Source organism: Larimichthys crocea, chromosome XV, assembly GCF_000972845.2.
Source record: "Larimichthys crocea isolate SSNF chromosome XV, L_crocea_2.0, whole genome shotgun sequence".
Taxonomy (NCBI): domain Eukaryota; kingdom Metazoa; phylum Chordata; class Actinopteri; family Sciaenidae; genus Larimichthys; species Larimichthys crocea.
The window spans coordinates 4,568,959-4,590,281 of NC_040025.1; the positions used below are offsets into that span (position 1 = coordinate 4,568,959).

General features: G+C 42.6%; 3 protein-coding genes across 10 annotated transcripts in view; 1 reads left to right on the forward strand and 2 right to left on the reverse strand.

Annotated features, from left to right (window-relative positions):
• Positions 1–9,721, forward strand: part of tns2a (tensin 2a) — a 49,300-nt gene extending 39,579 nt beyond the window's left edge. For 4 of the 7 annotated variants that reach the window (XM_027288908.1, XM_027288911.1, XM_027288907.1 and 1 more), the window contains 13 exons: positions 1,281–1,346; positions 1,451–1,582; positions 2,177–3,721; positions 4,332–4,497; positions 4,712–5,967; positions 6,080–6,211; positions 6,340–6,435; positions 6,797–6,874; positions 7,033–7,110; positions 7,461–7,629; positions 7,804–7,872; positions 8,211–8,240; positions 8,594–9,721. In XM_027288908.1, coding sequence (XP_027144709.1) covers positions 1,281–1,346; positions 1,451–1,582; positions 2,177–3,721; positions 4,332–4,497; positions 4,712–5,967; positions 6,080–6,211; positions 6,340–6,435; positions 6,797–6,874; positions 7,033–7,110; positions 7,461–7,629; positions 7,804–7,872; positions 8,211–8,240; positions 8,594–8,732 — 3,956 coding nt within the window. In that variant the 3' untranslated portion in view covers positions 8,733–9,721. Of the gene's footprint in view, positions 1–1,280; positions 1,347–1,450; positions 1,583–2,176; positions 3,722–4,331; positions 4,498–4,711; positions 5,968–6,079; positions 6,212–6,339; positions 6,462–6,665; positions 6,696–6,796; positions 6,875–7,032; positions 7,111–7,460; positions 7,630–7,803; positions 7,873–8,210; positions 8,241–8,593 lie in introns of those variants that run through there. The other 3 variants (XM_027288909.1, XM_027288910.1, XM_027288914.1) reach the window with 3 other exon arrangements.
• Positions 9,722–12,253: 2,532 nt separating this feature from the next.
• LOC104930765 (transmembrane protein 106C) lies at positions 12,254–18,590 on the reverse strand. Of its 2 annotated transcripts, none has more exons than XM_019274974.2 (8): positions 18,458–18,590; positions 18,032–18,304; positions 17,696–17,759; positions 17,452–17,611; positions 16,103–16,243; positions 15,449–15,498; positions 14,291–14,344; positions 12,254–13,470 (listed from the first exon to the last, which is right to left on the reverse strand). In XM_019274974.2, exons 2-8 carry the CDS (start codon positions 18,243–18,245, stop codon positions 13,335–13,337), a joined length of 819 nt encoding a protein of 272 aa, XP_019130519.1. In that variant the 5' UTR covers positions 18,246–18,304; positions 18,458–18,590; the 3' UTR covers positions 12,254–13,334. The 2 variants fall into 2 exon arrangements, with proteins under 2 accessions (XP_019130519.1, XP_027144616.1); XM_027288815.1 differs by lacking the exon at positions 14,291–14,344 and adding an exon at positions 14,636–14,689.
• Positions 18,591–18,700: 110 nt separating this feature from the next.
• LOC104930763 (GULP PTB domain containing engulfment adaptor 1) lies at positions 18,701–20,973 on the reverse strand. Its single transcript, XM_010745639.3, has 7 exons — positions 20,928–20,973; positions 20,773–20,837; positions 20,591–20,662; positions 19,910–20,008; positions 19,675–19,812; positions 19,405–19,509; positions 18,701–19,212 (listed from the first exon to the last, which is right to left on the reverse strand). Exons 2-7 carry the CDS (start codon positions 20,818–20,820, stop codon positions 19,147–19,149), a joined length of 528 nt encoding a protein of 175 aa, XP_010743941.2. The 5' UTR covers positions 20,821–20,837; positions 20,928–20,973; the 3' UTR covers positions 18,701–19,146.
• Between the last annotated feature and the right edge of the window lie 350 nt (positions 20,974–21,323).

The window sequence follows — 21,323 nt, forward strand, 5'->3', positions numbered from 1 at the left end:
CCTTCTAGTGTCTATAATCAGTATATTTATATTTACAATATTTACAATAGATCACCTGACTATGAAAGGAGTCACACTTAGTGATGAACACACAGAGAATAATCACCCAACCCTGCTGTGTCCCTCTGTTCTACTGAACTTTGTAGTGTCTTTCAGCTGATTGTTTTGGTTTTCTGTCTCACAGCTTTAATTCACCACTATCATCTGATTGACTTTCTTTTCAGAAGCTGTTTCCAGAGTAAAAGCTCTAAAAGCGATTAGTTAGTGAAAACAGCATTTAGCAGAAGAAGCCACATGTTTTTCTCAGGAATTTGTGAAAACCAAAAGCAGAGCTAGATAAAATTGGATTTAAATTCACTAAGTGGACACAAACAAGAATGTTTCCATCCATCAGTTATACATCAAGATCTACATTAGCTAACAGCCACAATAAGCTACCTGGCCATACTAGATGAAGTAATTGGTGTTTTTTTATGGCTTATGAATTGAGTAAGATGTTTCTTCATTCAAAAGTTACATAGTCCCACATTAAATGTGCAAGAACAAATTATATTGCTCCCTAAAGGCTTTAGTGGATTTTCCACCATTGGACAATTGCTCAGGCACAATTTGTTAATTGTCGTAGGAAAACCACTGCATACAACTAATTCACATAATCGCAGCTCTTTGGAATTTAGCATTGTGGGGATGTGTTTACAGTGGTTTGCTTCCTAGAATGGCCGTGGTTGAATAAATCCCTTAATAGTAGTGTCTTAATCCCCACCCTGGACTTAATAACAGCTATCTGGAAGCGGGTATATTGAGAATGTACTTGTACTGCATGCAGGGAGAGAGTGTCTAACTATCCCTCGGAGACTGTAAAGCAGGCCTAATGAGCACTGGTCTATTGCTTAAGTCCATAATGAATATGCTCATTTCCTTCTTGGTTTCACTTTCTCTGAAATGACAGCTTACGTGTAGCTGAGAAGCATGTCTGCAAAGCAAGGCAGTTCTGAATGTGGTCATCAGTCCATTACACTAAATGAAGCATTATGAATGTACATAAACACATTGTGGGTTCATGCAACTTAGAACTAATCTGTGGAAGGTATTAATATATATGATATACTGGAGCAGAAACACTGTTTGATTCCTCTCTGGAGGTTCTCCACAGCACTGAAGCTCTCGTATGCCTTCAGAAATCTGCGGCCCACATCTACATTTGAAGACTGTAATGTGGAGAGGAATTTAAAACGTCCATAAGAATATTTTTATGTATTTTTTTCCCCTCCTTTACACAGATGAGCGTTTTCCATCCGATGCCACAGTAGAGTTTGTCTTCTCCTCTGGCCCTGAGAAAATCAAAGGTTAGTTCACTTTACTTCAAATTTTTCTCATTCTGATTGAATGTTTAGATCATATTTGCCAAATGCACAAGGAAGTAAACAAATCTAAATAAATATTAATTAAGCGTGTCCCTCAACAGGCCGTGAGTACCAGAAGAATGACCCGGCTATCACAGTTGACTACAACACTGCTGACCCAGTGGTTCGCTGGGATTCCTATGAGAACTTTAACCAGCGATACCAGGACAGCCTGGAAGGTAACCCAATAACTGTTTTCTTCTTATCCCACCACAGCTTGATGTGTAGCTTGCAAGTTATTACTAATGAGGTATAATCAAAAGAAATTCGGCCTTTCTGCCTAAGCTTCCAGCCTTCCTTTCAACCTTGAATCTAGACTGTGCCGGTCATAGCCATTTTCAAAAACGTGTGCCACATTGGCTCATAGTTTATAAAGTTCATAAAGGCTCATAATTGGTAGCCTGGCATCACCAGAAATTCTGGAACCAATTGGGTAGACCTACAACTGATTAAACATATCTTTCTTATCAACAAAAGCTTTAGAAATATATATCATCCAGTTAACACTGTCACGACAGCAGATTTAGCAGAAACAGATCACCAAATCAGCAGCAGGCATCTTTGTTGTTAGATAAATGGTTGCGATTGGCCTGACGAGATCCAGGCTGAGGGAAAATCTGTTTGAACGGGAGGGAGGCCAGATGCGTCTGCCAGAACAAATAAAACCCGGGCTTGCAGATTCATCTGGCTCCCAGGCTATGTAATTGTCTCTATATGCTGTAGCTAATGAGTACAGTCTGAGAGTTGATCTCACCTCTGTCTTTTTGTCTTAGATATTGCCCACACCAGAGGTCCTCTAGATGGCAGTCTCTATGCACAGATAAAGAAGCGTAGAGGTCCCAGCTCTGGTTCTCTCACTTCAACCAATGGCAGCATACCAGTCGCAGAAGATAGGCCAGATCATCACCTCATCGCTCAAGGTTCAGACTCCGCCCTCTCAGCCCATTCCATCAATTTGAACCAATCATCTGTCCACCCTGACCGCCAGGAGGAGCCCATTCGCCCACCGCCCCCAACCAGACAGGAGAGAGAGGAGCTTGAACGTCTTCTCGGAGGCATAGAGGGAAACCGTGACGGAGAGCGAGAAACCGCCATCTTGGATGACGGAGATTCTTTGCCCTCTGGGACGCTGAGGCTGAATCGGACCTGTTCCTGCCGGAATGGTTACAGGTCCCAGCGCTGTGCTGAGCCCGGCTGTGACCGCACCCTCCTCATGCCTAATGGTTACTGCCTCGATCGGGCTCCCGGCACCAACGGGCACCACGGAGCGACCCCTTCTGCCAGCCCCAACCCAGCTGCTCCTCCATCACACATGGACCTGTGCCAACACTACAGTCCCCTCTCCCATCAGTCCCTTCCACCTCCAGACCTGGTGTGGGACCGCCAGAGTGGCCCACCACATTATCTACATCGTTCCTGCTCGGAGGCTCCCTCTTCTCGACATGTCTGTCCGTACCCATCACCAGATCTTACCCCTCACAACCACCCGCATCACCCCCTATCCGCCCCGGGGCGCATCTATTGTCGAGATGATGACTACAGTCCCTACCACCACCCTCCGCCCCCTCACAGCCATCACCATCCCCACCCGCATCACCCCAAACCCTCTACCAGTCCTACCTACCATGATATAATGCTAATGGATGGTCTACCATCCCCCGGTTGTCCATGCAGAGACTGCAGCATCAGGAGAGAAGACTCGGCAGCTTATCACAGCCTGAGGCTGGACCGAAGTGAGAGCTTCCACTGGGACAGAGAGGCGGAGCTTCAGCAGAGAGAGGTAGGGCTTAGGAGAGCCAGGGAGGCGGAGTTACCCCGAGGGTCAGAGCTCCATTGGGAGAGGGATCCTGGGCTGAGGCGAGGCAGAGAGTTGTCTCTCCACTGGGAGAGAGACAGAGAAGCCGAGCTGCAGTGGGAGAGGGACAGAGAGGCTGAATATTGGCACAGGAGGGCCACCGTAGCCTCCTATGGCCCACAGGGTCACGACCTTCCAGCCTTCACATTTGACCCCTTGCCATCAGGTCACCCAGCTTATCCAGAGGCATCCAGGTCTCACGCTCATTCCCACCTGGACCTGAAGTACAGCAGCAGCAGCAGCGGCTACCAAACGCCCCGGCAGGTGTGCCCGTGCTCACCGTACCAGCCTTCACCGTCCGAAAGCAGGGGCTACGCCTCGGGCTACCAGTCCGAGTCCACGTCCCCACTGCCTCCGGCTTCCTCCATGACAGGGCCGTGTAACGGGCCAGCAGAGCATAACCATAACCACAGCCATCACCATCCAGATTCACAGCAGTCATACAGCTCTGACTCACACACTGGTGAGTCACGTTAACACACAGAGACTCTCAGAAATGTGTTTTCCTTCAGTGGCGGGAATTGGGAGTGTAGAAATTATCCATAATCAGCAACAGCATGCAGCGAATAATTTGCATTTAACGAGACAGATGCCTTCGACATTACTCACAATCTCCCCAACATTTCTCGATTTTTCTACCACTTAAAGGGTCATTGAGTCAGGGCTCTGTTAACAGAATATGGCAGACATGGAATATAACATGCATAACTATGTTTTCATTGGTGTTTAATAACCTGGAAAATGATTTGTTACGCAATAAGACTTATATCTACAGAAGCCGCAGGTCCCTTTCCATGTTTGTATAGTATCTCAGAACCAAAAAGAACAAACTAATACCAACCTCACATAGTAATTGACACATTTTGCAGCCACTGTAGTTTCTCCTTCATGCTTGAAATGGATTTGTAGAAAGTTGCAGTCCTAAACTACACCACTAGATGCCACTAAATCCCACACACTGATTCTTTAACACCCCCAAAACAAGTGTTTAAAGTTAAATAAACATTGGCAACACACGATGACCTCAGCTGTTAATGTCTGAGTTGATTGTCCCTTTCTTCCTTTCTTTCCAGATGGCATGCGGAGCTCTGGTGAAAGTGTGGGCTGGAGGGATCACATTGCCCACGGTTCCTTCAAAAGGGTCCACAGAGATGGCCACGCTGCATGCTCCACACCATCTGACATGTCTGGACCGTCCACTCCCGTCCACACCAGCAGCCCTTTACGGACACAGGAAAGGTATTATATTTACTCTTCTACTAAAAGGGACAGTAGTGTTGGTTGTTGTGCTTCTTATGAATATCAAGATGTGCCAGGAAGTTGAAAATAGGGTATTGATGACCATAAATATTCAGGAAGTCTGTTAGAGGTGAAATTTTAGAAACATTCCACTAGATTACAAGCAGATCTGTGACAGTTACTACTAACTCTTACTCATGTCTGTCCATTTAAGCCCCAGTCCAGGAGGGAGAGAGTACGAGATCCGGACCACAGACATCATCAGCAGTGACTACGAGGCTTCCCAGCCTCAGGACGGACACTATCGTGCTGATACCAGTGTCCAAGAATCCCTAGAAACCCAAAGAAGCAGCACAGAGCCATCATCTCTGCCACAAGCTGCCAAAGACACTCAGTCACACACGACTACAGCTTTACAAACTGAACCCTCCAACCACTGCACTGCACCAACAGAGCCGTCCTCCACAACTCCCCAACAGCAGCACTGTAGCCCAGACACACCATCAGCTTCAACAATGCAGAACACCTCTTCTTTTGACTCTGCAACACCAGCCTCATCAATCCAGGGACTTTGCCAGGCTCCTTCATCACCTATTCATACTTCGCCTGCAACGGATACACAACCCCAAACCGGCCCTCTCACTCACCAGACGCCCCATCCTTCAGAAGCTGCTGCTCTGCCTTCTAATGTGGCACAGGCAGTGTACCAGCCTCAGAGCCAGACTCAAACCCAAGTCTCCGGATTGACAAGACAGACTCCAGCACAGGTCGTCGCATCTTCTCCAACCAGGGAACCTCACCCAGAATCCCCAAAACCCGTCATCAGCCCTACCCTCAATGCCACATCAGTCCCAGCATCTCCCAACGCAGCTACGTCATCATCCCCTCAGGCTGGCTCCACTAGTATGGAGGGATCTCCAGTCTCTGATGTCCCAGTTCCTGGCTTTGCCACTTTGGGTAGGAGGTTGATGTTGAGCGGGTCTGACCCACACCATCCGAACCACACCCAACAGCACGGACCCCCACACCACCACTACCCAAGCATGGAGCACAGCGCTGCCGGACAAAGTCCTGCTCCTGCGGACACTAACAAGAGGCTGTGCTATTCCGCTCACACTCCTCAGCTCCACCCATCCTCTTACTCCAACTATTCCACCATCTCCATCCCTCTTCCTCACCCCCAGCCGCCTTTGCCGGAGAAGCGTCACCCACCCGCCCAGTCAGGTTCGCCTAACGATGGGGCGGGAACTCTGAGGCCAGCCGTGGGTCACGTGAGTCCCTCTGCAACCAGTACTGGGCAGCACCAGCACCACGTCACATTCTCTCCCACCGTGGGGGAAATTGCACCCACTGCTGTGCAAAATGAAGGAGAGGCATCTGTGGAGACTGAGAATGCCAATCGGGTCAGTGTGAAGTTTGTTCAGGACAGCTCAAGGTTCTGGTACAAGCCTGGCATCTCCAGAGAGCAAGGTAGGTCTGACAGTGTGATTTGGTGTTTTTCCAAGAAAAATCTTTAAATTAAATCTTGCTACGAAGAGTCACAGCACATCGCATTCTTAATTTTTTGGTTGTTTGGCTGTAGCAATCGCAGCTCTGAAGGAGAGAGAGCCAGGAACCTTCCTGATCAGGGACAGTAACTCTTTCCACGGTGCCTACGGCCTCGCCCTGAAGGTGGCTACACCTCCTCCCAATGTCAACAACCACAACAGCAAAGGTAAAAGTTACTGTTCACATCAGTGAAACATCTGTCCAACAGCACAGTCTAGCCATCCAGGCTATTTCGGTGACATTTTACTGATTCAGCGGTTTAAACTTGTTTACTGTAAACTTCTCCTTTCACAGCGAGCGACCCTCTGGAACAGCTGGTCAGACACTTCCTAATAGAAACAGGCCCTCGAGGAGTCAAGATTAAAGGATGTCAGAACGAGCCCTACTTTGGTACATTTTCCTTCTCTTCCTCCAGCATTAGTACGGAGCCCCTAAAGGGACATGGTGAAAGAAAAAAAACGGAAGTGTTTCTAGTGCGCACGAGAAAGTTTCTGGTGCGCACGAGAAACTTTCTGGTGCGCACGAGAAACTTTCTGGTGCGCACCAGAAACACTTCCATTTTTTTTTCTTTCACCATGTCCCTTTTTTTCTTTCACCATGTCCCTTTAGGGGCTCCGTACATTAGCATACTTTGAATGTCTTTTTTTGTTTGTTTTTAGTAGCCACCTTAAGGAAATCTAATCTTTTTTGTATAAATATTGTTACTTTAGGTAATGTAAGGGGTTCTTACTTTGTTATCTGTTATCCACAGGGAGCCTCTCTGCATTAGTCTACCAACACTCCATCACACCCATCTCTTTGCCCTGCACTCTCAAGATCCCAGAAAAAGGTTGGTGATCCTCCCACTAATCTTTTGATTGTTTTCTTGATGAATTGTCATCAAAATGTCAGAAATAATCGTTACAGTGATGATCTATGAGTGTTAGCAGAATAAGTAAATTAAAAAATGCACTTTTACCAGTGATTCTGATTTGTCCGTGTTGTCAGATCTGATAGGAGATCTGCCAGAGGTTCAGCCAGTGAGTAACATCAGCACAGCTGCAGACCTGCTGAAACAAGGAGCAGGTGAGTTTTTCATCTTGTCTTCTCGTCCTAAAACACACTGCTGTGTTTCCACCTGAGTCACATTATCGTGTTCATACTTTGCAAAAATGGAGTTTATTGTATTGCATAGGTAGAGACAATGACTCTGCTGGAGTATGAATTTAAGGCAGCATGACAACTAGACACGAATCAAAAAATAGGACGCTTAACATTACGACAAATATCGAGAAAAGAAATGTAATTTACTGTACTATTCATGACTTGAACTGAACTTTATTTAAAAGATGACAGTGTTCACGTACAGCTCAGGTCTGTCCTTCATCTCATTTGTTATGCTCACGTCTGTCTGTCTCTGTCCCTCTCCCCCTCAGCCTGTAACGTCCTCTACCTGAACTCTGTGGAAACAGAGTCTCTGACCGGCCCCCAGGCCATCGCCAAGGCGACAGATGCTACCCTGGGTCGTAACCCTCGTCCTTCCGCTACAGTTGTCCAGTTCAAGGTGACATCACAGGGCATCACACTGACCGACAGCCAGCGCAGGTGAGACTTAAAAAATAAGGTGGCATAATTATTTTTTATAGTTTTTGAGATCAATACCAAAATTAGGGAGAGAAAAACCAGCTATAGCGAAGGCAATGCTGTCCATACGTTTAAGTGATGACTGATGCACAACTTAAAAGGTCTCTTCTGTCCTGTCTTGCTCTGTTCTTCTAGGGTTTTCTTTAGGAGACATTACCCAGTGAACAGCGTGACTTTCAGCAGCATCGACCCAAAGGACAGGAGGTACGCGCCTCAAAGACAATGAAAAGATGTTGATTGATTCTTGTAGCTGGAACCAGATATCACAGTCGCAATCACCACAGTCACCCATCGCACCCATGATCATTCACTGCATTCGTTGCTGTGAGCCCTCGCATGGATCTGTATGTCTGTTTCTGCCAGTGCCAGTTTGTTAGTGAATATGTGAGCGGGCATGAGAGACAAGTCATTATGTTACGCGAGCATGCCGGCTGTGGCTGAAGCTACAGCTGCGTCAGCTTGTTTGGCAGCTCTGCCTGTGTGTGTGTCTGTCTGAGTCTGGTTTCTGTCTCTCTCTCTCCCTCTCTCTTTTTTTACTTTAGGTGGACTAACTCAGACAACAACACTGTTAAGTAAGTGCTCTGTTTGTGTTTGAAAGGAGGGAGTGTGTGCATGTGTGTATTTATTTAAAAAGAAAAGGGTGCGTAGATACACCCGTGATAATAGAGCCTCTGCATGGCGTCAGATTGCGTGAGAGCCTTGGCAAAATCATTCCAGCAAACATGATTTAACAAAGAAAATCAAGTCCCATATGTCCCCATATTACATAATACTAATAATTTCCTCATTGTAGTTAACATCGTGGGCTGTTACAAAGACACAGTATTGACCTACTTACATGACAAACTCATCTAAATATTTGCTTCCTCTGGTGCTCAGTAACAGTATCTCTTCTTTTTTCCTCACGTCCTCTTTCTCCTCTCAGGGTGTTTGGTTTCGTAGCCAAGAAGCCGGGCAGCATGGCAGAGAACGTATGTCACTTGTTTGCCGAGTTGGACCCCGAACAACCTGCCTCTGCCATCGTCAACTTTATCAACAAGGTCATGTTGTCACCGCGCCGGTAGACAGACACAGGAAACCCAACTCAGAGCAGCGACATGCAGCACGTAGTACTGACAAGGATTTTAATGTTCAGTCATGGCCTCGTGTGGGTTGTGACACTAATGTTATCTTTGGTCCATCAGTTGATGCTGCAAAGATTCTTCAAGACATTTTAAAGGCAATTGTAAATGTTAGTCCCTGATCCTTACTGATGCTTTTACCCCTTTACATCTACCGGGGCCTGTATCATGAAGAAATATTACAGCCTTATTCAGCTGTCTTTGGGCATAACTCTGGTTTTCTGGTGTCATGATGCTGGCTCACTTATAACCAGGACAGATCACCATAGTAACCCACTCCAGAGGATCAGATCAAAACCAGTCAACATGGAGTCAGCATTGTTGCTACAGGATCCCGACATGGACAAAAAGTACTGAGTTCACAATATAAAGTCAAGTGTAAAAAATGACAATAGACCTTTTTAATATACTACCAAGAGTCAACAGACAATTAATTGTATACAGTGTTGAACACACTGTTTATGAGGGTATTTAGGTCTTAATTATTTCTTTGAAGTATACAGAATACTTTGCTTATCGTGAGGCAAAAAAAAAAAATCACCAAAAAAGTGAAATTGAAATTCATGGATTATCTATTTATTCTCTTCTGTGAGATATGTTGAAGAGGACGACCTTTATACAGTTATAGCTGAAGCCTTACTTTTAGTCTTTGAATATAAATCTACTGTTCGTGTGAATATATTTTATCTTTCAGTGGTGGGTATCTCTATTTCATCTCGTCTCATTAACGGCCCTGAATACATTCTTTAAAATCAGCTTCTTACTCAGAGTAACTGGACTGAATGTAAACAAACTTTCTTATTTAAAGTTGTGTATTTCACTTTTTTCTCACTGATTTGAAATGTGCAGGACAGTTGGAGAAAAGGTGATGTCACATACTTCCTTGGACCAATCAGGAGTTAGCAACATTTCAATCAGAAACTGATGATAGTTGATGTTTTTTCATTACTCTGAATCAAATCTAACCAAACCAAACCAACACAGGTAGACCAGAGGTTTGACTGTTAACTAAAGAATACCTAAAGATTTGTTTTTGAATTATGTTTGCTGCTTTAGTCCTGAATATTTCATATTATAGAGAAATACAATTGCAGCCAAGTTTTCAGGGGCTTCAACTACTCCACAGACGACATTGCATGTGATTAATTGTAGCTAAGAACTCTGCCTCTTTCACCTGAGCTATCTATTAACTGAGCCAGTTAGGCACCAGCGCCATGATACCGGTTAACCAGGATGAACGATGTTAGGCTCAATGAAGCCATGATACAGACCCGTGATTAAATACAGCCTTTTATCATGTTCAAAGCAGCTTTAAGGACACACACACTGTGTGGAGCATGTTCAAAGCAGCTTTAAGGACACACACACTGTGTGGAGCGGTTACAAAGAGGATCTTTCCTTGCACTGTTAATGTTCAACATTTAGACATGATAACTGCCTTTGAAACAGCAGGTGTTTATATTTTGTATTGTTAGAAAATCCCTTATTTTTCTTTGTATAAAAAAAAAAAAAGTGACCAAAGCCCTGATGATGTAATTCAGTTTCTATATCTCGAGGTGTTCAGGTATTCAGATGTATGTACAGCATATTTACAGCCACTCTTGCCTTTGACCGTACAACAGCACTTCTATAAGTGTCATTTACATTTAATCATAATCGACAATCATGTTTTTCACTCATGTACACTTAATAATCGTAATGAGAGGGAGTCATAACTCTGCTGAAAGTAAACATGAATGTGAGGTTTTTAACTTTTAATGAGCGTGTGTGTATGTGTGTGTGTGTGTGTACGTGCACGAGGGGGTGGAGTGCGTGTGTGTCGAGGGTTTTGGTGTGTAGAGGGTATTTCAAGTGAAACATGATGGGCAACGTTACGTCCGCTGTTAAAGAAATGTATGTGAAACTGGGGAAAAAGCTTGATGGAGGAAGGACGTACAGTGTTAATCGCACCATTGCCGTGAAATGTTTAGTGTTCGTTCACTGTTTCACATAATTAATTCAGCATTAACACAGAAGACACGCAGGTTAACACACACAGGCAAGGCAGTGGCTCAAAGACAGACGTACTTAACCAAAGACAAAGCACTCTTGTATTAATAAGCTTTTTATCCAGCTATATTTTTGTACTTATTGCTTCTTGTATTTTTACTATGCATTTATTTAGTGTGTCGCCCTGTTTGGTAAAAACCAAGAAAAACACTACTTGTATTACAGCGATAATATATTGTGGTTTGTTTTCTTGTTGAACTCTATATTATGTAGTAATATATTTTCACATGCAGCTATAGGACAGCGTATGAGACATAAAAAAAGGAAACATTTGTCTGTTTGAAAAAGGATATTATGCTATTTTGTATGCAAAAAAATGAATAGAATTAAACTGAAATGATGTGGTACCTGAAGTGTTTTTGAGTCACTGGTTATTTTGGTTTAATGGGCTGTCACCATAAAGAATGAAAAGCGTAAGCGTGGAGTCACCCACAGGTTTCTGTAGAGCCAGGACAAAATCTGTCGGAGTTCTGGCCGCTGCCATTTTGGCATCCCTGCCTTATCCACCTCCAGGTTAATCTAAAAATAAGCAACTTTAAGCCTTGATGGTAAGGGATGAACACAAAGAAACACAGGAGCAGGATACACAAAAGACACAAAAACAGACTAACCAAAAAGCAGCTGGAAAACCAGGCAAAAATACAAACAAAAGACTCAAAAAAACAGGCAAATAATCCAAAAGGGCAAAGGCAGGTCAAAAACAGAAAAGATACAAAAACCGGGAACCATAAAACACTAGGAAAAACGCACAGACAAAAACGGACAGCCAAGGAAACACAGGAACTAAATAGACATGCAGGACCAATCAAGGACAGGTGAAACAAATCAGTGGCAGGTGCAAAATCAAAAAAGGCGGGAGACGAGACAGACAGGGTGGAACTACAAAATAAAACCGGAAACACAGGAACAAACTCAACTGTAACAAATAGTAGAGTATAGTTTATACTGAAGAGAACAGCAGCAAATTGTCACATTTTAGAAGCTGAATTGGAATAAAATATTCAACTTAATGTTTTCATGAGCATAGAATCACCTGAAAATAAGAATAGTTTTTGTTATCTAAGAATGAGACTTTGATCTCTACAGATGCCACAGGTCCCCTTCTATGGTTTCTACAGTAGCTCACAATGGACAAACCAAACACTGACTCTAAATGGGCCTTTTGTGTGTTTCTCCTTTACACAAGGAATCGGAGGGTGAGCTGAGGCAGTTGCAATCAACAATACCACTAGATGCCACTAGTGGTCTTTTAAAATCAATCTATAGGAAATTCACTTTTACAAAAAAGAGATTCTGAGACAACAAGTGTTGGTGTTTATTATTCATTTTATTTATTCACAACTCCCTTTAATATTTTTTAGAATCAAGCATAATGTCAGATTTTTTTTAAAAACCCTTGTAAAAATGTTCAAAAATTTACAAACTGTCCCTTTAAAAAAAAAAAACACTATTGCTTTCAGTCACTTTGTTTCCGGATTTGAGTGTTACCTCACGTCAGTCAAACCAGATATTTTCATATTTTTATTGTCATTTGAGGATACTTGCTGATGTAAGTAAGGTTGCACTCAGCGGTTATTTACTGAAATGCTCCACAGAGACATTTAGAGGTTGATAAGCCACAGAGGTGACGATTAAGAACTCCTTAACCATAATACTATAGATTTGTTAACGCGATTAGTAAATAGGACATACCCTGAATCTAAATTTTAAAAAATTACTGTGTGTGTAAACGATGTAACAGAAATAACTTATTGATTAGTTTAAAAACACGTGTGATATGTTAAATGTTTTCTAGACTTTAGAAACAGTTAAATAACCCAGAGTAAAGCGATAGAATATATTCCAGTTTCAAAAGGTGCAAAAACATTTTAAATGATCCCTCCCTCTGTTCTACTCAGTAGCTTTCAGTCAACACAGTGTTTCGATACCAAAAGGTCATTCAAGCTCTGCTGAAGAATGCTCTCCTTATGTCGCAGCAGCAGACACAGACAGAGCTCTGCAGCACTAATTAAAGCTATGGCAAAAATGCCACCGGTGGCACTTTCATTGTCAGCTGGGAATGTTCCCCTTTAAGAAAAGAGCTTTCTCTGCCTCTTGTCCTGCTTCCAACACAGGCCACAGAGCGCTGGTTGGCAATGACTCGTCCAGTTTGTCACATAGCAAGACTTTCTTTTTAAACTGAGATATTCTAGACAATCTTAAGTCCCACCAATGCAAGTAAAAACCACACGTGGCAGCTGTGGCAAGAGACATCCACAACAAATCTGTTGCCTCCTGCCTGTCCAAGGAAAATCAATGTGCAGATTAAAAAAAAAAAGCGGCCACGCTTTCAACACCCCATGTCTTCCAGGAAATTAACTTCATCTGCTATTTAACGTTAGGTACTCTGCCAAAGCACCACTTGGTGTGTTGCTGCTGGTGGTTTTGTCTGCATAGGAGGGAGAAATCCATCCTGGAGCGTGTGCTGGCCTCCTCCTCCTTCCAGGAGTGGTCCACTCACAGCAGAGGAGCGCTGAGGAAAAGGTTCTTGGCTCTCTGATGGTACGTGGTGTTAGAACCACAGTCTATGTAGCGATAGGCCTCGAGGCTGTTCTGGGATGTTCGCACCATGTACGAGGTTTTCACTGAGGTTCTGAAAACAGGAAGGAGCATACAGAAACTGAGGAAGAAGAAATGTGCAATGATGATCTCTCTGCTGTAATATTTAATAACCAGGAACCAGGAGGGAAGCCTGGAGAAGGAACAGTTCAAGTCACTCCCATGTGAATGTACAGTATGTGAAACAGCAGCAGGTATTTAACAGTATTTCTCACAGGCAACCACTCTGAGGAAGTGGCTTATGTGGCAATACTGTGTCTTAGTGTTACGTAACATGACAACAAAATTTCACAGCCGCCTCTACACTGCAGGCTGAAGGTTATGATGTTGCAGCGCTGCAAAGTAGTTAACTAGTTCAATACAGTTTTGAAGTGCTCATGCTTTACACTTGATTATTTCTATTCTATGCCACTCACTGCATCTTCTCCGCAACATTTCAGAGGGATGTATTGTGCTGTACAGTCTTTTGGCTCCACTGAATTTATATCAGTGTGTATATTTTTATATCGGCTTCTAAAAATGTGATGAAATGTTTGTGACAAAAACCTGTTTTTATTAAAATCACCTCTAAATGCAACATTTTCATCATTCTAGTGCTTCATTCTGACGTTATATTCTAAAACACAAATGAATACTGCTTGCTTGAAACTTTTTTGATGATAAATTTGTCTATTTTAAAATCAAGGACTTTAACTTGTAATGGAGCATTTTGACACGGTTGTATCAGTACTTTTATTTAAGTGAAGGATTTAAAGTTTTTACTCTGTGTCATGATGAACAGTCGAAACATAAACAGAAGTGACGAGACAAAAAGAGCCAAGCGGAGTAATAACATTAAGAAAAGAGATACTTACTGCACATACACAACGATGTTGTGGACCTTGATGCTGGGCATGGTGCAGAAGGCACTGAGAGATACACAGCAGAAGGTTTAGTCATCATTTTGCTGACGTTATATTCTAAAACACAAATGAATACTATGCTTAAAACTTTTTTGATGATAAATTTGTCTATTTTAAATCGAGGACTTTAACTTGTAATGGAGCATTTTGACACTGTTGTATCAGTACTTTTATTTAAGCAAAGGATTTAAAAGTTTTTACTCTGTGTCATGATGAATAGTCGAAACATAAACAGAAGTGACGAGACAAAAAGAGCCAAGCGGAGTAATGACATTAAGAAAAGAAAGAGATACTTACTGCACATACACGACGATGTTGTGGACCTTGATGCTGGGCATGGTGCAGAAGGCACTGAGAGACACACAGCAGAAAGTTTAGTCATCATTTTGCTGTCACACTGACTGTAATGAGCTAAATTGTGTATGTCACTCTCACTCTGTGCCCCATATGCCTGTATCCTGTCCTGATAGAAAGTAAGGTAAACAGCAGTGAACTGTAGCTGCTGTTAGCTGCTGTTAGCTCAGTTTGTTAGCCAGGCTGTCTTGGACTGTGAGCTCAGAGAACCAGGAGAGTGCCAAAGTTGTTTTGGATTTCAGACCTGGGGAGGGGGAATGCTGACTATAAATGGAGCTAGTCAAGTGTGTAATGTAATCGGGCTTTATGAACAGAATGGCAGAGGAGAAGAGTAACTCTGGGACTGACTTTTAGTGGTTGGTGAGAGCTTGGTGAAATAAAAAGTCTGAAAGACAGATACAGAGCTGGGCTGGCTGCTGTTGGACTAGTCAGTAATATTAGCTGGCTGCTGTGTCTGCTGTTGGTGCACGTGTTGATGTTTGGCTGTTAGCCAAATATATAATTATAACAAATACACGTGTACAGATGTCCATATTTACCACAGTGGGGTTACACTCTGAAAGTGGGGGCGCTAAATCAAAAAATACCACTTACACAATATTGCTTTAATCCATCTTTCAAGTGCTCAAGTCTACTAAATCTCTAGAGTGCTGCAGCCATTTGATGCTAAAAAGTAGACACTGTGGACACCACTGGAGTATTTCGTGTTTTGACACTCACAAGCTGTTTGGACAAAGTTTAGGCAGAGACACTTACTAGACGTAGGGAGCGCTGCTACCAATCTCCACACCCACAGTGTAGTTGACCTGCAGAAAGTTTGACATGTTACACAACAACACTGACATGCTGTTATCTAGAGATGATGATGCAAATATTTAAATATTTTATCAGCTGTGACAGAGACGAGTTTACAAAGGTTACATGGTACTAAAACTTAAGTAATGAAGTGCAATAGCTGAAGAAATAAATAGGCTAAATAAACTACAGAACCCATATTCATGTTAATCAGCTGCGCAAAGCAATGACTATATCTTTGGTGACGGAAAACTTGTTATTCATTATTGGTTCTGTGCTTTTCATGGGGTTTGTTGACAGTAAGTCATGTTGGCCTTTCAGTTTCCAGTTTGATAGCGAGCGACAGTGTGTCTCGCTCACGCACTGATCTTCAGTCATGTGACCTTTAAGCTTTATCAAGTAGAGCTTGCATTCAAAACAGTCTACCATGACCACATCCTGTAGCAGCCACACCTGTAGCATGTTTGAATACTTTACTTTGAACCAAGAAACTGTACAGTCTTACTACAGACTTAGAGATAAAATGTCAGGTTTTAAAATATATAAAACACCTCTCATATAAATGACATCAACTCAACGTTGTCTTTTGTCGCTGAAATGTTTGTTTTATTTTACCTGTTTCTCACTGAGCGGCTGGATGGTGGTGGCATTGTTCAGCAGCTGAGTCCCGACCACCGTCTTCATGTAGAGGACCTGGCAGCTCAAGCTCTGCACCAGCACCGAGAAGAAGTTTGGGTTGGTGAGGTTCAGAGTGCTCTGAGAGGAAGATCAAAAACATACACAGTGAAGTGCAAATGTGATAATGATTATGCAACATGTGTTTAAAAAAAAAACATCCGCTTAAAAAATAAATAAATAAGTCTTGAAATGGCAAAAATCAGAGCCTCGAATGAATGAATTATTCTTATCATTATTGGAGCATATGCTCTGAAACCATCATCTCCAGATAACACGGTTCTCCTTCCCTCTAATAACCAATTTATTTGTTATCTGGAGAAAAACAAGCTCATTTATCACGAGAAGACGTCTGATCTGAAAGTTCTGATCTGTGACAGAGAGAAGACGTTGTGTTAGACCTCGACTGAAGCATGGTGCAGAAATCAACAAGACGTACGCCCACTGCTTCATTTGAAAATCAGGAAGTCCCTGAACAGACACATGGTGCGGTTCCTTAACAAACTACTTGCAACTGGTTTCAGCTGAACATGTCAGATGACGGAGAGGCTACCCAGGAATTAAGTGCTTTAGTTCTCCACATTTTGTTTTCTCACGATAAGGATAATTATCTTGTTTATGAAATAATTAATGTGTGAACTTGGTATTTTAAAATAAAAAATAAAAAAACAAAACATGGCCATTCTTGGCTTCTGTAGAATTTTGGCTCCAACTAACTAATACTTTCAAATCAAATCAATTTTATTTGTATATCCCAAAGTCACAAAGTACATTTGCCTCAGAGGGCTTTACAATCTGTACAGGGAGTGACACCCTCTGTCCTTAGACCCTCGGTTCGAGTGAGGAAAAACAAAAAACCCTTTAAGGGAAAAAAGGTGGAAGAAACCTCAGGAAGAGCCACAGAGGAGGGATCCCTCTCCCAGGACGGACAGAACAAATCAACACAAACATGTTGTACAATTACAATGACTGACAAAATGACAATAAATCACATTTCACGATGAATATTCCATCCAGTAGTTCAGTAAAAAAATAAATAACCAGAAAATTGTGAATGACGTGACGGAGACTGCTCTCAAACAAGCACGTCTCACCAAGTGAGGATTCAATCAAACTTCTTTCATACATTTCGAGGAGTGGATTTTGTTTCGGGATGCGCTCTGTTGCCAGTTTATTAAGTCCAGTTAAAACTAGCCAACCCATTTGTATCAGTGAGGGTACGCTCAGTAACACACACACACACCTCTCTGTGTTGAGTAGAAGCTGTGGTGAGAAAAAAAAAAACCTACCGTCATGTTCATATGGACCTTCATATTGGTGTGATCGAAGAGCACAGTGACTGTGTGTATCCCATCGTCCACCACGATCACGGCACGAGGGAAGAGGAAGAAGGCCACGAGCGAAGAAGCCAGGAGACACAACACAACAGACAGGACCACATACAGCTTCCTGAAAACACAAAACACACACAGGGTTCAAAACACAAAACTGCCTTTGAGCAGCACTAAGTGACGTCTTGGTGCGGTTACGTACGTTCTTTGGGGCTGCAGCCTTTGGTCATTGTATGGGATCAATGCAACCAGTTCATTCAGTTGATCTGTGATGCAGGAGATAGCAGGGCATGTGTCAGATTGATTAGTTGTGCACTCTTAAAATGTTTATTGGACAAACTTAAAAAAGGCTAGAGAAGCTCTTTTCTGCTGGTCTGGGGTCATCAGGGTTCATGCTTTAAGTGAACACAATGTGCAGATCACTGTGTGATATTTACTCTATGATAAAACTGTGGCTGCATGGTGTCTCCAAACAAATGGTTACATAACGCTGCCTCACCTCGGACTGTCTGTGCTCTCATTTTGATTTCCAACTCACCTGAGGGGATTCGCCCGGTGCCTTGGCATGTTGCACACGTTATACTATCCCTGCCCGTGAACTCCACGTACGGGAACTCTGCTATGTCCTCCCGTCTGCCGAGCCCGTCCAAAGACTCGTTATCGGAGTCTCTGTCCTCTTCCCGCCGCTCAGAGCGCTGCCTGTCCGGCAGGAGTGACAGGCTGCTGCCGCTGCGAGACAGCCGCGTCCCCATGGCGGCTCAAACCCTCCTGGACAGCCAGAGTTTTCCCCACACCGACTACTGCCCCACGCCTGTGAAGCAGCCATGTCAGGGCAAAAACTAACCATGAGAGCAAAACGACACGTCGGCTGACGTTTTTAGCTGAGGTTTGCACAAACTGTGTCCGAACTAGTCTGCTAACTACAACAACAACCCAGCAGAGACTGTAACAGTCTGTAACTTACCTTTTAGGCCAGACAAGTGACCGTCGCCATCCCAGAGTGGTTATCTCCTCCCTCGCCGACTGTCACACCAAAGTTTGTGTCCATGTTGTGTTGCCTTCACGTGCTCTGCGTATATATTTCAATATGACTCGCTTATGGTGCGTTCACAGACAGGATGAAACACGGTACATTACATAACACTTGGAAGTTAAAGCAATAAAACACAGAAAGTCAGGCTTTGCAAGCTTCATTTATTATCCAGTTATTGTACAGTTATCATTGTTAACTGATATTATGTACATTTTCTATTTTTTTTACGAGTAAGGCCTCAAAGGTTACACACAGCAATTCAGAACATTTTGCATTTTTCTCTGTTGTGTTTATTTAATTTTTCCCATGTAAGAACAATGAAATTGTAAAATTTCCGACACTGTCAAGTGAGCATTTGAACGCATCCGCCTCGATCTCGGTTGACAGACTTACTGCTGCCCTCTGCTGGTGCGGATGTGACGGTTCAATGGTAATTACACTCCAGAAAAGTTTATTAGAATATTATTACTGGTAAAAGTCATAATTCATGTGTTTTCTGTGTGCTTTGTATTCAGCTTGAAGGTTTTCCTGAGGGTAAACACTTGGAAACAAAGAAAAGCAATGTAAAATAGTTTAAAAAATAATTAAAAGTGTTGTGCAGCAGCATATATCAGTGTTGTTTAGTCATTTAATCTGTCCTGAAGCTTCTTCTTTAGCTCAGCGTTTTCTCTCTGCAGCATTTTATTCTGAGGAAAAGGGAAACAAAAGAAGAAAGGGGTGAGAAAGACAAAGCAGATTGATTTCAAATGTCACTATTTTGCATTCGCAGGAGCTGCTCTTCATTCTCTTTCAGTTCATGAAACTAAACTAATTTCTGCTCCATGAGAGAATAATAAAAATAAGGGACTCCTGTCCCTGATAGTGAAAGCAGAACTAACCTTATGTCTGAGCGCCTCCACTATCAGGTCTCGTCCTCCTCTGTTGCTCTCCTGCTTTTTTGAAGCTCTGAAGGCATCCCCGACAACTGAGACCAGCACGTGAGACTGAAAAATGTGAAGACAGTTCAAGCCTTTACACTTTGAAACCCATCTGGCATGCATACAATATTCCTACATTGTTTTTCTAATATTCATACATAGGTGATCCTCCTCCTCAAATGAAAACAATAAACCACCAAATCATCCCAGTAGGGAATCCGTAGCACTCACAAACTTTTTGCTCTGGAACAGATAGCAGTGGTGAGTGTCTGCTGCTGGGTGTTGAACCACGAAGCCGAAGACTTTGGGTGAAGATGGCAGCACGGCGCAGAAGGAGATAGTGGGCAGAGGGCACGAATACAACATAAACTAAGGGTAGAAAATACAACGAGAAGATTAAAAGTCATAACTCAAAGATGTGTGAGTAAATTCTTGGTGTGAGGCCATGACCAGTTTTGTCACTCACCTTGGTTTTGTTTTCCAAAATGTCGACTCCACCCAGTGACAGGAAGAGATGGACTTTGCTCTTCTTTGCTGCCTTTTCTGAGGAGTATTTATCTTGTGTCTAGATAGATAGATAGATAGATAGATAGATAGATAGATAGATAGATAGATAGATAGATAGATAGATAGATAGATAGATAGATAGATAGATAGATGAAACCATAGGTATTTATTATATGTATTATGTTCAATTTCATGTAAATAGAGCCCCCTCAATCTGACACACTGGACATCTGCCTAAAATTTAATTACAAAAATAAATGAATATATATATATATACATTAATTCATAATATCTGTTCAACCCTTATGGTGAGGAAACTTGAACCCACATGCCCTGCCCGTACACTGGATACACTGTTTTTCCAGCAGAACACAGACATGAAAAAGTATTCCAGCATCCAAGTCAACGATTTAGAAACGTTAACACACTCACTCAGGAAAACCCTTTTACAAACACGATGACAAAACTACACAGCACTGCACCAGCGTGTCCTAAAAAAAAGGACACAGTACACAATGGTTTTGGATGCCATGTTGGGAAGAGAACGTAAACAAAACAATGATACACAGGGAAAGAATGTTTTTTTCCCTGTAAGGTGGAAAAAAACATCAACTAAACAGGATGAGTGATAATTAGTGACCTTTAGGGATTGAACTGCTTCTTCCAGGATCTGTAGTCCATCAGGACGGACCACCTCGACTCGGCCAAGAAACTAGAGGTTAGAGGAAGAAATACACATGAAGGAAACAAAAGACATCACACAGCAAATGTTCAGCTGCCATTATTATTCACAAGTATCCAAATGAGACTTTTAAATGTTACCTTCACCAAGAAGGAGATCTCTTGATCATCTTCTGAAGTGTCGCTCATTGTAACACGCCTGCAGACTGAAGTAAGAATGAGTCAGACGTTTAGAGGTACTGTACATAAATGTTTGAATGGGTATCATTGAAGAAATTCTGTAAAATCCATCTCACCTTTTTGTAAATACGCTTCAACAGAGTGGATTGACTTCTTACTGCGTTACAAGTGGATGGGGGTAAAGTCTGTTGGAGTTAATGAGTAACTCTTGGGTCTTCCTTATTGCACTTTATCAGATGTACAGGGCGACTGGAAATTCCATCAACACATCTGGTCATCAAATGCACGTTCACCACAGGGATGTGAACTATTTTTAAAAATAAATCCTGAAAGTAAGATGTAAATTGTAAGCAAGCTATGATTAGATACTCTGAGAAACAAATGTCTACATTACAAGGACTCATTCAGAATTACGTGAATATAAAAGAAAACTTGTTTGTTGGTTTTTGGTGAGACAGATATTATAAGTAATATTTCAACCACCATATTGGACGAGGTTTTAATTTCTTGCT

Coding starts and splice junctions, on each gene's coding strand:
- LOC104930763 (XM_010745639.3), bottom strand. CDS start 20,820: ATGAGCGACACTTCAGAAGATGATCAAGAGATCTCCTTCTTGGTGAAG. Junction 20,663..20,772: donor AGATCTCCTTCTTGGTGAAG/GTAACATTTAAA, acceptor TCTAACCTCTAG/TTTCTTGGCCGAGTCGAGGT. Junction 19,510..19,674: donor TGTTCCAGAGCAAAAAGTTT/GTGAGTGCTACG, acceptor CACATTTTTCAG/TCTCACGTGCTGGTCTCAGT.
- LOC104930765 (XM_019274974.2), bottom strand. CDS start 18,245: ATGGGGACGCGGCTGTCTCGCAGCGGCAGCAGCCTGTCACTCCTGCCG. Junction 15,499..16,102: donor AGCCGCTCAGTGAGAAACAG/GTAAAATAAAAC, acceptor AACTTTCTGCAG/GTCAACTACACTGTGGGTGT. Junction 14,345..15,448: donor AGCAGCGCTCCCTACGTCTA/GTAAGTGTCTCT, acceptor TGTATCTCTCAG/TGCCTTCTGCACCATGCCCA.